The sequence below is a fragment of the Mobula birostris genome, chromosome 6 (genome assembly GCF_030028105.1).
Source record: "Mobula birostris isolate sMobBir1 chromosome 6, sMobBir1.hap1, whole genome shotgun sequence".
Classification (NCBI taxonomy): domain Eukaryota; kingdom Metazoa; phylum Chordata; class Chondrichthyes; order Myliobatiformes; family Myliobatidae; genus Mobula; species Mobula birostris.
In genome coordinates, this window is record NC_092375.1 from 162423749 (window position 1) to 162441147 (window position 17399).

At 39.8% G+C, this 17399-nt stretch overlaps 1 protein-coding gene across 6 annotated transcripts in view; it reads right to left on the minus strand.

The window, feature by feature from the left end:
• The window catches only part of ppp1r1c (protein phosphatase 1, regulatory (inhibitor) subunit 1C), a 97647-nt gene extending 80621 nt beyond the window's left edge, over positions 1-17026 (minus strand). The window contains exons 1-2 of one of the 6 annotated variants that reach the window (XM_072261749.1): positions 16563-17023; positions 16280-16337 (exon numbers count right to left, since the gene is read on the minus strand). In XM_072261749.1, the coding sequence (XP_072117850.1) occupies positions 16280-16337; positions 16563-16643 (139 nt within the window). In that variant the 5' untranslated portion in view covers positions 16644-17023. Of the gene's footprint in view, positions 1-5485; positions 5570-16279; positions 16338-16562 lie in introns of those variants that run through there. The other 5 variants (XM_072261753.1, XM_072261752.1, XM_072261747.1 and 2 more) reach the window with 5 other exon arrangements.
• Positions 17027-17399: the final 373 nt, after the last annotated feature.

The following is a 17399-nucleotide window of genomic DNA, read 5'->3' on the forward strand; positions in this document are numbered from 1 at the left end:
ACAAAGTGGACTTATGTTATTGGATCAGCAAAGACCTTGATGGACAATGGAGTAGGTTCAAGTTATTGTATGTCCTGTTCCTGCATTTCTTGCAATATAAAAAGAGGAGAAGGGAATGAAGCTCCTCGAACCTTATCCTCAACACATGCAGTAAAAGTACCATTCTGCAAACCTCAGCCAGCGAACCGAGTTATCGCTGGATAATTAAACTTGTTTCATTATTTATGTAATCTGCAGTTGTGTGATTTCTGATAATATAAGCTCAGGATAACAGTGAAGTCAACCTTTAAGAAGAGAAAGTATTTCATTAAAGAATAATTAGAGCAGGTGACTTTCTTGCCATTCAGTAACCCCATGATTCTCAACCTGTAATGAAATGTTTATCTCAACTTTTTTTTAAAATTATGTACAGTGGATTATGGTTAATTGAACCATCAGTTAATCGGGGCAGCTGTTTTTTTGGAACATCTCTTAAAGAACAAAAACTAACCGAGAAAATAACCAGAATTCCCTTCATTTATCTGGGACACCATGATGCTTAATTGGGACAGGAGGAGGTTGCCAAAAAGTTTTTAACCAGTGTCATTTGTGTGCGCTTGCATTGGCTGTTAGGCATTACCCTGTTCTTAAAGTGGTCAGTTTTAAATAGCATAAGTTGCATGTGTTTGTGTTTAAACAGCAGTGATTTTTGTCACTGATAGTTGGCAAGAAATAGCAGTAAGATAATTGGGAACATTCAGCATTCAGGCTTGGAGATGCCAGAAACAGCCAGGAGTGAAAGGAAATGACTTCACTACTCCAACAAGTTAGGAATTACGAAGATATCGACAATCATCTTGGATGTTCCAATGAAAAATGAAGATTTAGAAGATGCAATCATCTAATGCATTGTATGAAGACAGTCTATTAGGTGCCTGTGATGATTTTGCAAATGTGGAATGCTGCAAGTTCGATTCACAAATTTATTGGCAGAGAGCAGGGTGGGACAGCAGGGAAGCTCCGTAGACCTGGTCGTAGCGAGGACTAGACCTCAAGGCGAGGCACTGCCTGCTTACAGCCGCCAGGAGAGAGATATCAGAGCTGGTGCACTCCACTGGGGCCAATGTAGTGAAGCACAGAATCCAGGCTTGCGTCAATGCTTCCCGCCAAGTGTTCGCTAGGCAGAAGACAGGCTATATTCTGGTCAACTGCAGATTTCTGTGGCTTTCATAGCTTGGGCCTGGACAATTTTATTTTTGTGTGGTTGTATCTTACTAATATCTTTATGTGCGACTGTTGGCATTCATGTGTTTCGCGCCTTGGCCCCAGAGTAATGCTGTCTCATTTGGCTGTATTCATGGGCTTTCATGTAAGAACATGGCAGATGAATTCCTCCATCAATAACTACCAGGAATTAATACACAGTTTTATAGTACCGTAATAGCATTGGTAGTGTTCCAATTTGTTCTGTATTTCATTTAAATACACAAATTGTTACTCAGTTAAATGGTAGTTTGACCTTTTTATACTGCTTAACTATTTCCATGTAAGCTTGGCTAATTGGAGCAGCCACTTAATTGTGCTAAAATGTACTAGTCCCATTGTGTCCCAATTAACCAGAATGCACTGTAAGTATCTTACAAAAGAATAAAAAGCTGATTCTATCCACTGCAGGAAGTGAGAATTGTATTTTTTCCAAAATTTCTACCATGGGTAACAAAAATGAATCTCAGTGACCCATGAATTCATTTGGACAGGGTAGCATTTTGCAAACTCTTCAAGCAATTAAAAGAATATTTTAAAATATCCCTTAATCTCTAAAACAATCCTATTTAGTTAATGACCGCTGCCAGCACAACAGATTTGGAAGTGTAGCTCCTGCTAAGTTTTAATTTAAGGATCATAAGTCTTACAGTTCGCTTCCATTGAAGTGTTTCTTTCTGCTATGCTGCTTTAACTTCAAGCCTGAACAGTTAAATCATTACAAGTGCTCTCAATTACATTACTGTATATCCTGTTTCAAGTTAGGGTAAATTAATCTGACGGACAATATTCCTTTCACACTGGCATTAACAGACTAATATTGTTCTGCTTATAATAGGCAGAAAGCTCAACTCTGCAAGTAAGCAATTGGCCTGGAGGAACTGGTATTGGTACTGGTTTATTATTGTCACAGGTACCAAGATACAGTAAAAATCTTGTCTTGCATACTGTTTATACAAATCAAATCAATACACAGTGTATTGAGCTAGGATAAGGTAAAACAATAATAAAGCAGAATAGAGTGTAAACGGAACAAGAAATACAGCGTAGGTAAATGATAAAATGCAAGGTCATAATGAGGTTGATTGTGAGGCGAAGAGTTGAGATTATCTTACAAAAGATCCGTTCAAACGTCAGATAACAGCTGAATAGGAGCTGTCCTTGACCCTGGTGGTACGTGCTTTCAGGCTTTTGTGTCTTCTGCCTGATGGAAGAAGGAAGACGAGAGAATGTCCAGGGTGGTGGGGGTGGGGGGTGTCTTTGATTCTGCTGCCTGTCTTACCGAGGAAGGGTGAAATATAGACAGAATTCATAAAGGAGAGGTTGGTTCCTGTGATGCGCTGAGCTGCAATTCATTGCGGTAATGTGCAGAGCAGTTGCTTACCAAGCTGTCATGCATCCAGACAGAATGTTTTCTAAGGTGAATCAATAAAAATTGGTAATAGTCAATAGAAGTATGCTAAATTTCTTTAGCTGCCCAGGGAAGTAGAGGCATTGGTGACCTTTCTTGACTATAGCATCAAAATGGTTGGCCCAGGACAGGTTATTTGTGATGTTCACACCAAGGAACTTGAAGCTCTCAAATCTCGCCACCTCAGCACTGTTGATGTGCACAGGATCATGTGCCTTCCCCCCACCCGAAGACAGTGATCGGCTTTTTAGTTTTTAATTCCATTCAGAATAACTCATCCTACATTCCAGCCTGACAACAAGCAACCGGCTACCTAAAAAGCCCAGGCAAATGGGAATAGGACCTACTTTGCATCTCTACTCCAAACAACTGCTCAGCAATTTTCACACAGTTTATCACGTTATAAAAACAAAACACAAGTTTCTCTCAGTAGATCAGTGATCTAAAAGTTAGAACAGCAGAGACAGCATGTGAAGAAGTAAGATATACAGCCAGAAATGGTACAAATGTCCATGCCATTGTGGTGTGGAATTCATTAAAACACAAAAGAGATGATGCCAGTAAAACTTAAAAAAAGCCACATGTAATTTCATGTGTTAAAGGACTAGATCAGATCTAGAAAGTTCTGCAATAAGTAATTAGAGGTCATTGAGCAAGAATATAGGTATCATTACTATGTGACAATGAATAACCAAGTCAAATAAAAGATCATTTGTCAGTGAAGGTATCCAGTATTTGCTGGTATTTGATCCTGGTATTTGCTGCATTAATTCATCTTGAATGGTCAAGGTCAAGGCGAAAAAAATATCAGTCGCCCTGTCAGCTCCAAAATTCTGCACAGCAATCCTTACTTTGTGAAAGAGAGGACTGACCTGCCTTTTTGGTTGCAACAGCTAAATTGTCCATTACATTCACAAGTCGAGATTCAGTCACAAATAATTAGAACAGATTTAGAGGCTGCCAATGCCAAAAGAACTGAGCCACAACAGAGAGCCACTGGCTTCTGTGATGAGTGTGAAACATTCATGTGATAAAGGGCGGGGTGAGAGTTAGGGAATGATAAAAGTAGATCAGGAACAGTCCAAACTTCCAAATCGGAAAGAAAATTCAAGTCATGTGCTGGAGCAGGCAAATATGATTAAAACCGGTTAACAAACATATTTCAGATAGTTCCTTTGTATTTCAAATTATTAGCCACTCAAATCAATTACAATCTGGCATTAAAAATGCTGAATCAGTGAGAATATACAAAATGGTTTCTGCTTTGAAAGCCATAAATGAGAGGCATGCTACCATTACTGCTCAGAGAGGCACATTCTAAATATAAACATTTCAGCAGCTGGGTAGAAATAACCATAAGAAGCAGGAACAAGAGCCTCTATTTGGCCCCTTGAGCCTGCATCACCATTCAACAAAGACCATCCTTGACCTCAGTTTCCTTATCCACATTCCCCATATCCTATCAATTCTTTTACTAAAAAAGTTATCTCAAATTTGAATATAGACAAGAATCCAATCCCTATGGTACTGTAGGCAAACTATTTCAAAGAAGAAATTTATCCTCACCTCAGTCTTAAACTCTGGAACTGAAGTTCCCTATTCTGAGATCTGCCTTTTGCTCAGAGACTGGGAACACTTCCTCCTCCCCCACCCTACATAAGGAAAACATCCTCCCAGCAGTTACCTTATAAACTTCCTCTGACAAGGAGATGAAAAGAGCATACAGTGTTCTAGATAAGACCTCACAGTTGCCTATTTTGTAAGAGTTACCTTTTTTGATATTCCAAACCCCTTGAAATAAAAAAATCATTCCATTAGTGCTCCTAATTAACAGTCACACCTACGTATATGGCACTTTTCTGTGTTTTTGGTGCAAGGACCTCTAATTCCTTTGAGCTGCAGATTTCTGCGGGTTTTCGCTATTTAAATATTTTGCTTTTTATCATTCTTCATTTCATTATGAACAACTTGACATTTTCCCACACTGCAATCCATTTTCCAACTTCTTTGCCCACACGTTAACTTATCAGTGTACGTGTATCTTCCTCACAGTTTGCATTCCCACCTGCTTCTATCGTCCACAAATATAGCTAAATAATGACTATACGGCATATTGCAAATAGTTATGGTTCCTGATATACCCCACTAGCTACAGTCTACCAATGTGAGAATGAAACCTTTATGTCTCCTTGCTGCTTCCAGCAGGTTAGACAATTCTTTATCTATACTAATTTTTATCATCTCCTTCAATTTCTTTTACAAATTTAACTACTTTACTTCTACCAATACCCCTCTATCCCCTTCTTCAAATGTCTAATAACCTTTTCAGCCATGATGTCCTCTCCATGAAGTAATGCAGACTCCATTAGATCTTTTTTTTCTTTTTCAATCTTTTTATTAATTTCAGCATCATAATCATCACAGAAAATAGATGCAGAGCAATTGGGATTACATTAGTGGTAAATAGTTTATACAAGTATAATCTCAATTGACACATGATTAATGAGCCTCACAAAATCTCAAAAAGTACAAATATAATATAGGAAAATATAAAGTGAAAATATAAAAATATCATGAAAAAAGAGAAAAACAATTATACCCCAAAAGAAAAAAAATCTAAACCAACTAGAAGAAAACTAAACTAAACTAAAGACAAAAAAAGAAAAAGAATGGGCTATTATGATACCTCAGATAAGACCATTAGTGTCATTAACTCTGCTCCACCATTAGATCAGAGAATGATTTTCCAAATGTTCTGCTGTTACCTCCTTAATAGTTCATTCAACAATTTTCCAATAAGGGCTTTAAGCTAACTGGTCTATAGTTACCTACTTGTTGCCTCCCTTCTTCCTTTCATGATATTACACTGGCAGTCTTCCAAGGGAGTTGAACAACTCTCTCTCATTCCAATTCTTTTAAAATATAACCTTTACAGTTTTACTGCACATTCCACTGAGGTTATAAAACAGTGTAAATAGATTGGTGATTTATTAAATTCTCCATTAGTTACAATTTATTCAGATAGACACTTGTTTGCCAGATGAAACGGAAGCTCGTCACCAAGCTTTTTAAGAAATGTTTGCTCAAGATGAAGAAAAATACATTTGTCAAGGAGCACTTTGAATCTGATTTCAATGTCAAATACAGCCAGGTCAGGTATAATCCAGAACTCATTTTACTGACAAAGTCTAAAAGCTCATTGTATCATTTCTCAAATTACTTACTTTTATGGGTTTTGTAAAGTTCCACTGTTGGAGGTGCTTCCTTGAAGTAAGTACAGCAAACGTGGGAAGTGCAAGGTTATGAACTTATACTTGTGTTAGATTATACGAATAGTGACTGTAGAGAGGAGTAGAAAAACAGAACTAATCTGAATAGCGTAAATTTAATTAATTTCATTCGCAAAGATGCACAACATCTAAAAACAGATTTTGATATTATAACATTGATCAGAAGTTCTAAATGAGTATTTGTGTACTTTCTACCATGCCATTATTTAGCATAATTGGCATTTTAAAATGTACTATTTTAAATTATTTAAACAATCAATTTTAATATGTTTGGATCTAATGCATGAAAATCTAGTGGACTATACAGAGTAACATTCAAGTATTTTATATATCTAGGGACACATTCAAGTAGAATATATTTATGACATTGTTGATCAAAGCAGCTAGGTCACTTCATTTCCTGTTATATATCAAGATAGCTCAATTTGCCAAGACATCTTAATTAGATTTTACTTTTTTTTTAAATGTAAAAGGATCTTTTTGTTGAGAGATTCTATTTTTCCATAGCCCACAAAAATCCACCTTCTTTGGCTTAGAGAAAAGAAATGTAGAAATTAAAGCAAATCCCTAATTACTATAAATAGACTATACAGGGTTGAAATATTCAGGTCATGAGTGGCAGAAGTTCTCAGGTACTTTCGAGAAATTTTTGAGCAAAAAACATGGTATGGTATGATGCAGGAAAAGACCTTTTGGCCTAACATGTCCACGCCAAAAATGGTACCAATTTAAATAACCCTATCTGCCTGCACATGGTCCTTATCCCACTATGCGCATGTCCATTAATCATTGTTATTGTATCTGCTTCCACCAACTCCTTTGGCATCTCAATCTAGGCATCTAGCACTCTCTGTAAAATAAAATTGGATCATAAATATCCCTTAAACCTCTGGTCTCTAGAAATTGGCATTGATCGTCAATCCCCACCTATGACTTTCATCATGTTATATACTTCTACCAAGCTGCCCCTCATCCTCTGATGTTACAGAGAAAACAATCAAAGTTTGTCCAAGCTCTTCCTGCAGCTAATACTCTCCAATCCAGGTGACATAGTGGTGAACCTCTTCTGCATCTTCTCCATAACCTCCACATACTTCCTGTAATGCAACTAACAGAACTACTCACAATACTCCGAACACCAAGCCAAGGTTTTGTACAGCTGCAATATAACTTGCCAATTTTTATACTCAATGTCACAAATAATGAGGGCGAGCAAGTCATCTGCCTTCTTTATCACCTTATCGACTTTCAGGGAGCTATTCACTGCACCACAAGGTCCAACCATCTGTACTCCCAAAGATCTTGCCTTTTACTATGAACCTTTAATGTCAGCTTTGGTTCACTTTTTAACCTCTTGTCTAAATCAACCCTGGACAGGATGCAGAGCTGGGCTGAGAAGTGGCAGATGGAGTTCAATCCAGAAAAGTATGAAGTGATATACTCTGGAAGATCAAACTTCAAGATTCTCAGCAGTGTGGAGGAATGGGGGGGGGCAGTCAATGTCCTTCGATCTGTCAAAGTTGCTGCACAAGTTGATAAAGTGGTTAAGAAGGTGTAAGGCATGTTGGCCGTCTTTAGTTAAGGACTGAGTTCAAGAGCCAAGAGGTAATGTTGCATCTTTATTAAACTCTGGTTAGACCACACTTGAAATGTTGTGTTCATTTATGGTTCCCTCATTATAGGAAGGATGTGGAAGCTTTAGAGGGGGTGCAGAGGTGATTTATTAGAATGCTACCTAGATTTAAAGAACATGTCTTACGTGGAAAGGTTCAGTGAGCTAGGGTTTTTTCCTTCGGAGTGAAGGAGGATGAGAGGTAACTTGATAGAAGTGTATATGATTATAAAAGACATAGGGAGGGTGGACAGCCAGTGCCTTTTGCCCAGGGTGGCAATAGCGAAAATCAGATGATATCCATTTAAGGTGAGTGGAGGAATGTTCAGGACAGACGTCAGAGATAATTGTTTTTTTTAAAACACAATGATTGGTAAGTGCCTGGAGCACACTGTCTGTGGTGGTGGTAGAGGCAAGTTAGGTAGATCATGGGACTACATTTATATAGGTCAGCACAACATCATGAGCCTCAGGGCCTGTGTGCTGCACTGTTCAATAGTTCAATGTAGTTCAATAGGTCAATAGAGTTCAATAGTTCCATTTAATATCAGAGAATGTTCTTTATTCTATGTTAAGTTCAAGTGGCACTCCAGAAACTTGAGCACGCACATTGAAGCTGAGTCTGTGTCATAATGAAGGAGTGGTCCTCTGCCTTCAGTGCTGCCTTTCAAGAAGATTCGTACTGGAGCCCCATCCACCCAATTGTGTGAATGTAAAGTTTCCAAGGTGCAATGTCAAAGAGGAGACAAGTGAAGACAAGTTATTCTCCAACATAAAGCAAAATAAGTCATTTTCACAATGCAGGCTGTGCACGCTTACAGGGTGCTAGCTGACTGCTGCTCTTCCATTATCACATCAGCATTTGCACTTCAAAGAGCACAAATTCAACTGTAAACAATTTTGAGCCATGCTGAAGCTGTGAAATTTCAATGTTAGACAATACTTATAATTTAATCTGGGATGGTCAGCATTGAGTCAGGTAATATAAATAGAGAGAAGTGATTTCCAAATGTTTAGTAAAATCAAGATCCTTGATGGGAAAGCAGAGATAGAATTAGGAGATAGCGGTTTATTGGGATCTGGAATACTGGAATACTGGGATTTAGAACCTTGTAAATCTGGAGATTTTAGGGTCTTTTAGAAGACTCTTAGATAGGTACATGGAGCGTAGAAAAATAGAGGGGTATGCAGTAAGGAAATTCTAGGCAGCTTCTGGAGTAGGTTACTTGGTCAGCACAACATTGTGGGCTGAAGGGCCTGTAATATGCTGTCAATCTCTATATTTCTATGTTTTCTGTTAATGGAAGGTATTGGAAGAAGATCTACAGCAGCTTTCATAGAAGAAGCTGGAATAAAGGAAAAGTTATTAGGTTACAACAGAATTTCAGAGTAATGGATTTAATCGCATTGAATCAACATCCATATTAAGGGTTAAACGTGTTCATCTGTGCAATCAGTTTGTACTATATTTTTCTTCCTATAGCTCAGAAGTGCAACATCCAGATTTAGTACATCCTGGCCATTGTTAGTTCAGTAAAGGCCAAAGAACAAATCTGGTCTTTATGACTCATTAGCTCGCTTTACAAAAATTAAGCAGTAGGCAACACTACAGTTTGAACAGTTGTCCTGGTTTCTAAGTGCTTAACTGCAGCTTCACAAAGCCAAAGTAACAGGCAAAGTCAAGTGCTTGACAATTTCACGGGCACTTATCTTTGCTTGTCAGTTTCAATCAAAATCTACCCGAGAAAATAAAATTCAATATACTTTGCAAATCAAATAAAGGTACGTGTCTCGCTGTTCCTATATAATCGTTTACATTAGAAGACTGAGTGGCATCCATAGGCTCTGCTGCAACATGTTACCTGAGATCTGATGTAATATGCAAAGGCCAGGGGTTGAAAGGAGAATGGAAAGAGAATCTCAGTGTTAGAAGGGTTGCAATTGAGCTGTGCAGCAGGCCCTGAACCAGAATCTCTCCAGGGAGGATGGTGGAGATTGGAGGTTGGGATATAAGAGCCCATTTCAGGAAGGACAGGCTGGGTGGAAGTCGCAATGTTGACTATATTTACACAAAATAGCATAACGTACAGCGGCAAAAGAGAAAGCAAGAACTTGGATCAATGCAAAATCAACAAAGCAATACAAGTTAAAGGGAACGGGGGGCCTTAAGAAGAGAATGAGCTGTTGTTTTTATGTTATTCATATGTCATAGGTTTCCTCTAAAAAATCCGCAAATTTTTAATAATCCCCACCAATCCATCTTGTTATTTTGTGCATTTGTTTACCCAATTAAAGACAGTAAGCAAAGCTTTGCTACTGGTGGTTTATTGGGCAAATCTATGTAAAAATCTTGAATACAGAGCACACTTTAGAAATCTTTTACAACATCAAACGAGTACTTTCAGCCCAATTAGTCTATCCCTATTATCAATGCATTCCCATCAAACCCAAGACTCAAACCTATTTCTCGATTCTCTCTCATATGTTCCTTTACTACTCCAGTTTTCCTGCCTTCTATCTGCACTCAGTGGCCACTTTGTTAGGTACTCCTGCTTGTTAAGGCAAATATCTAATCAGACAATCATGTGGCAGCAAGTCAATGCATAAAAGCATGCAGACATGGTCAAGAACTTTAGTTGTTGTTCAGAGCAATCATCAGAAGTAATGTGATCTAAGGGACTTTGACCATGGAATGATTGTTGGTGCCAGTCAGGGTGGTTAGAGTATCTCAGGAAATGACGATCTCCTGGGATTATCATGCACAACAATTTCTAGCATTTACGGAGAATGATGCAAAAAAAACTCCACAAAACTCATCCAGTGAGTGGCAGTTCTGTGGGCGAAAACACATTGTTAATGAGAGAGCTCAGAGCAGAATGGCCCAACTGGTTCGAGCTGACAGCAAGCCAACAGTAACTCAAATAACCATGCGTTACAATAGTGGTGTGCAGAAGAGCATTTCAGAATGCATAACATGTTGAACCTCAAAGTGAGTGGGCAACCGCAGCAGAAGACAACACCAGGTTCCACTCCTGGTGGACAGTTGCCAAATATGTTATGGAGCTACAGAGAACAGAAATGACGCTTCACCTAGTTAGCACTAATCCACTCGAACTAGTTAAATAATAGTCATTTTCTACAGCAGCATTGGAGGGTGGAGGGGATAGAAGCCGATTGGTAATAGTGGAACCAGATGGGGAGGGATGATGGGCAGATTGATCCACCCCAGTAGAGGGAGGGAATGGGAAAAGTGACCAAAGAATAAAGAAATCTAGGTGGGAAGGGTGAGTGAATATGGGAGAAGGACATTGGAGGTATGAATCATCTGAGACTGGAAAATTCTATGTACATACCACTGGGCGAGGTGTACATTTATCAGCAGTGGGATAACTATCCTTCATGTTTGCTGTTCTTTTCACTGGAGATTCAGCCTCACCAGAAACTGCCACTCTCATCTGGTCCGCACTTTCATTACCCTCGTCTAGTTTGACCCACATTTACTAGAGTCTAAGCTTTATGGTTTATTTGATTTTTATTGGGTTGTATAAGAGTCTCTGGCATTGTGGTATGTCGGGTTTAACATTGTTCAAAGGCGCAAGTGTATGGGATCAGTCGTGGGGGCAGGGGGGTGTGGAAACTGGTGGACCAGGATTGTGTAGATGGGACTTGGAGAAAGCAGAGGTCTATCCTCAGCCACCAGAATTTGGTGCGATGGCAATGTAAGTGAGGGTCAGGAGTATGCTACTGGGGTTCCTAGGGAACTGGTTTCTGCCCACCTGTGTGGCTGGGGTCAGGGTAAGTTATAGGTGGAGTTCCGGAGTGATTCTGGGGTCTGATGGCAATCAGAGTTAGGGTTATGCATCCGGGTTAGTGTCAGCTGGGTAAATAAGATGTTGTTAATTTTAATTTACATTTGGTCTCTCCAATGGCATGGTGAAGACAGGGGCAGGTAGGGCAGTGTGGGTGTAAAAACGAGAGTGAAAATGACATGAACCCAGAAGGTTGCTGCAGTCAGCGTGCAGGAGCTCTGCAAAACAGTCACCCAGTTCTCACGTGGTTGTACCAACGTACATTGCAGGCACCAACCAGGGCGGAGAAAAACATCTGCTTCATTTGGAAAGTTAGTTTAGGTTTCTAGACGGTGGTGTGCCAGGAGGTGAAGGGACAGAAGTTACACCCGCTACAATAGTAGGGGCACATGCTAATCACCACATTTCAAATCTTGAGTTTCTGTTCCTCTCTCTGCAACTGGATCCTCCAGTTTCCTCATCGAGGGACCACAGTCAGTGCAGATCAGTAATAACATCTCATTCTTGTTGACAATCAACACAGGTGCATCACATGCTTAGCCCTCTGCTCTACTCGTGCATGTAAAGCAAAGCACAGCTCAAATACATCTAAATACTGTATTTGCAAATGACACCACTGTTGCTGGCAATGTCTCAGATTGCAACAAGGAGGTGTACAGGAATTAGGTAGATCAGCTGCTTGAGTGGTATAGCAACAACAACCTTACACTCAACTTCAAAAGACCAAGGAATTGAAGGGGAACTTGGGTGAACACACTCCAATCCTCATGGAGGTGTCACTGGTAGTAAGGGTGAGCAGCTTCAAGTTCCCGGTGTCATCATCTTGGAGGGATCTATCCTGGCACTAGCACATCGATGCAGTCGTGAAGAAGACATAGCAGAAGCTCTACTTCAATAGTTTGAGGAAATCTGGTATATCACCCGAGACTGGAAATAATTTATATAGATTTATGGTGGAGAGCGCTCTAAGTGGTTGCATCATCGCCAGGTTTGGATCACAAAAGGCTTCAGAGGGTTGTCCCTTCAACCAGCTCTATCATGGACATTGCCCTCCCCACAATCAAGGACATCTTCAAGAGGATCACCAATTACATCATCCAGGATATACCACCTTCTTGTTGCTATCAGGAAGGAGGTAAAGCAGTTTAAAGACTTCACCGTTCATCTCCACATCTCCAGTTTCCGGCATCTACAGTCTCTTCTGTCCTCTAACCTTCTCCAGGTGTCCTCTCATTCACATCAGCTCCCTCTGCATTCTACCACACACTTTCACAGGGCCAGGCAATTTATAACGTCCGGTGAACCCACTAACCCTCACGCACAGGAAAACACAGGAAGAAGTGCAAAATCCGCGCGGAGAGCAGCAGAGGTCACGACCAGATCCGGGTTCCTGGAGCTGCCATGTAGCAGCTCTCCCAGCTGCCCCAAATCCGACAACCAACAGAGCTCTGAGGTGTCAGAATGGCCCAAGCACACAGGCACTGTTTACACATGCAAACCACACGCAAATAGCACCCAAGGTTACATCATCACTGACAGAAAACACCATTTGCTGCATGATTCCAATGCCTCCAACACTTAAGGGGCCAGATACAATCCAAACCTCAAAGAGGACCACAACCTTACTGTAGGATTTGTAGGCTTGCATGCCTCAATGATCTGGAGAGCTATGCTGGCTGGAGTCAGAGCTTTATGTTTTGGCTCTTGGTAGGGTCGCCCGTGCCAAACAGATCAAAGGTTAGAGGCCAGATTAAGAGTGGACCACTGGTCCTTCAGGTTTTGTGGGTTCAGCTCAGGGCTAACAACACTGACTAGTCAAACAAAGTTGTTTCAGAAACAGCAATGAAAAATCCTCCTATATCTGGTGCTGATGATATTTGTCAGTTTCCACCCAGGACTTGCATAACTGTCAGTAGTGAAAACTGAGAGGAAACTACTGAACAGATAAAGGAAGCCTTGAACACAGCCCGAGATGGAGGACCTTCATTGTTGCACTAAATGCCAGTGGCATAATGGGCAGTAAGGTTAAGGTAAAGGACCCTCCAGAGAGACAAACATGAACACTAGCTTTACTGAAAATAATCTTTAAAGGAAGTCAATTTCCCTTCTATCCATTTGTTTTTCTTCCATAACTCTACTCACATTAAACAGTATCTGAAACACTAACTTTCTTAAAAACAAGCTTCCAAACAAGCAGAGTGATGAATCAATAGACTTTGCTCTCCCAGTGTCCATTCTGACTGAGAATGCCCAATGTTACTTTGAAGAAACCACCTCTGTGACCCTGCCCCAGGTTGAGCACTTCAAATCCATTGGGTATCCCAGAATTTCTCGTTTCACAGGGCATGGGTGGAAGTCCCATACTAAGTGTGTTTAAACAACTACGTGACAGCAGTACCATTCAGGAGTGCTGCCATAAGTTAGTGGGATTCAGCTGAATATATCTATTCACATTAGGCCAGGTCCAACAGAAGAGTCAATGACAAATATATCGGGAGTAAAAATCATTGGAAATAATGATGCCGTTGAATAAGTTTTCTCCAGACTTCGGCCTGAAGTCAAAAGGCTGAGGAAAATTTCCACTTTCCATCCATATCTTAATATTAATGTATAGCATATTACAGAGATCCTCCACAATGTCAGCAGGAGAACCATCCACAAGTCATCTAGGACTTCTGTCCTTGCCAGTACAGAGCTCACTTCCTTCACTGTTAGTATGCCTCTTCAGCTTTTGTTACTTGCCCTCTGGTTCTATTTGCAATCAGGTATATACTATTTCTCATTTTGCTGACTAATTTGACCTTCAAAACATGCAGTGGTAAAGACTCAATAATTTATAGTACCTGCATAAAGTGCATTAGGGAACAAAGAGAGATGGGAAGAAGAAAGCCAGTAAAGAAGATCGTAACTAAGAAGGAAAGATTAAGGAAACAAAAATGCAGAGGCACAAAAGTAGGAAAACTGTGGACAAAAAGAAAAAGTCAAGTGGAATTAGAAAATGAACAACACAAATAGTCTTGACATGGGGAGGATATTTCCAAAAGTAGGAGACTGTAGCATCCAAAGCAACAGCTTCAGAATAAAGGCATGTCTCTTTGTAACAGGGATGAGGAAGAATTTCTTCAGCCAGAGGGTGGTTAATATGTGGAACTCATTGCCACAGAGGATTATGAAGGGCTAGTCATTGTGTCTATTTAAAGCAAGGAATAATAGGTTCTTGATTAGTAAAGGGGTTAAGGTTTACAAGGAAAGGCAAAAGTGTTAGAAAAAAAATTAGCCATGATTGAATGCCAGAGCAAATGGCCTAATTCTATTCCCATTTATGGTCTTAAATAACTACTGACATGTACAAGAATTTTATTTTGTTCTGTGACCTGCACCACTGAAGATCAACCATTTAATATTTTCCAGCAATTAGCAATGCAGACCGATAAAAAGATAATCGTTATAGCATCTCCAACAATATGCAGCAACTGTCCAGAGATTGACATTGAACAGTAAGGGATTTCAAACAGAGCAGCAGACCACTCGTAATTACACTGAAACCTGAAGACTTCTGTACAGAGTCCTGTACTCCTCTGACCATTTGATCTAAATGAATCAATATGGGCTTCACGTGATACTAAAAGGTCTTCACTGAGTTCAAAGAAGCAAACTCGAACCCTATTGTACACATTGTGCTGGAAACTGATATTGCATTTTATAGAGCTCATAACGCTGCCCTATGACTCCTTCACTGATTTAGTTTATGACTCATTTCCTAAGAGAATTCTTTCTCTACTGCCTGCTTCCGGAAGGTTTCAGTTTACTTCTGAACAAACCTTTATGATATTCAGTGAATTCAATCAAAAAAGTGCTGATATATCTCTTTTTCCTCAGCAAACAAGCAAACTCTGTGTTTATATATCTACACATACTGCTCCACATTAGGACATGACTGAGAAATAATAGCATACAAATAGATGTTTAATAAAATTGGATAGAAGTTGTCATATGCCTAATAAAAGAACACAAAGGCAAAAAGTACTTTATATTACATTTTATTATTGAGGTACAACGTGGAATAGGCCCTTCAGGCCCTTCGAGCTGTGCCACCCAGTAATCCCTAGCCAAATCATGGGATAATTTACAATGACCAATTAACCTACTTCACCAGTATGTCTTTGGACTGTGGAGGGAAACCAGAGCACCTGGAGAAAACTCCTTACAGACAATGTGGGAATTGAACTCCAAACTCTGCCGCCCTGAGCTGTAATAGTGTCGCGCTAACTGCTTCACCGCGGTGACTCATGACTAAAACGTACACAGTGTCAGAAAAGACTTCAAATATTAGTTGTTGCCATCTTACAGAGCCAGATTTCGTTATCTTAGGTTCAGTTTACAATCCACAAGGACAGGGTACAAAGGTAAATGCGATAACAAATATGGGAAACAGCTGCGCAAATGCCAAGAGCATTCTGCTTTCTGCCCACTCATCAAGTAGATCCATGCACACTGGTTCCCTGGCCCCTGTACATGCTAAATGAGGTGGCTTAAAACTGACCTAGATGGGAAGGACACCACGTTACCCCGGTCAAAAATTATCATTAGTGCCTCACGTACATATTTTTGGCATTGACTGTTTCTGTTTATTAGTGCTATCAGATCAGAGATAACTAGCCACAAAATGTAGTTCAGTTTCCAATGTTAATCAGGTGAAGTAGCATTTAGGTAGTAGAGGTTTGCAAGCAATTTCAGCAAAAGAGAAAGAGACTTAAAAAACATCAATACTACAATCATTTGGTGCATTAATGAAAGTGATTAACTTACTTCATTGCACTTATGCAGTAATATTTTAGAAAAATCATTGTGATTAATTCAGTTGCACTGCCATACGAAACCTATTATTTTTTTCAAATCAAATTAATTTCAATACCTGGTGAAGATTCATTAAGAATAACCAGTGACGCTGGAGTAGGTCTTCGCCTTCTTATCTGAAAAAAAAAACAACCAAAACAGAACAAATTCTTTCATTTACACACAAACTTTTATGATGTACCTCAATTATATAAAAAAAAGCTCTTACATTGTTTAATATAGTGGAGCGAAAAATAACAATGATTTAATATTAGACTTGTCTCAACATGTATGAAAGCAAATTTTAAATCAGTGCATTTAATATCCAAATACACTGTGAAATGTTTAGCTTATTGGATTACCTGTTCAGCTGCCTCGGGATCCAGATGACTTTCAAATAACGGCACAGCAAACTGAATCTTTTTTGGACTGTTTGACTCCATTCTCAAGCACAGGAGACTCTGGCAATCCTGAAAGCAGAAATGAGCTACTGTTGTTATCCACCGTCACACTCCTTAAAGGAACACAATAGCAGCCTGTCTGGAAGTCTCCCAGTTAGCGAATGAAGGTCCTCTACGCTGCATGTACTGTGCTCAGCAACTCCCTCATTACACATCCAGGGGTATGTTAGCCTTTGCTCTTGCAATCCTACAGTTCCCTCTGTGAAAACCATCAAAAACAATGAGCTAATTGTACACTATCCCAACTCCTTGGTAGCCAGGCATTTATCCACAGGCTAATTTAAAATGCGATGCTGGACTTGAATGGTTTTGTGCTCAGGGATTTGAATGCACCAATCCATCTACTATATATTATTAGCAGTCTACTCAACTGTGCAATATAAGCTCCCCTTGGACTTTGCTGATGCACTGTTAATTATTGATAAGCAGAACTCAGGAAGCATTTTCTTTTTTTCATACTTGACAGAGTGGGTTTCAATGCAGATCCACTGTACTGATTGGTGCAGGGATTAACTTAAATCCTGCACCATACATTATGCTGTTGAGCTGAAAAATAACTAATTATTACCCCCCACCATCCTACCACCTCCCACGCCCCCCAATGCTGGCATTTGTGTGAATCTCTCCTGGTTCGAGTCAGGTCGAATGGCAGCCTGCTCACTCCTTCCTACCATTATCAGACCTTCACTAGTGGATAAAGAACTTATAAATTCACATGCCTAACACCCACCAGTTGAG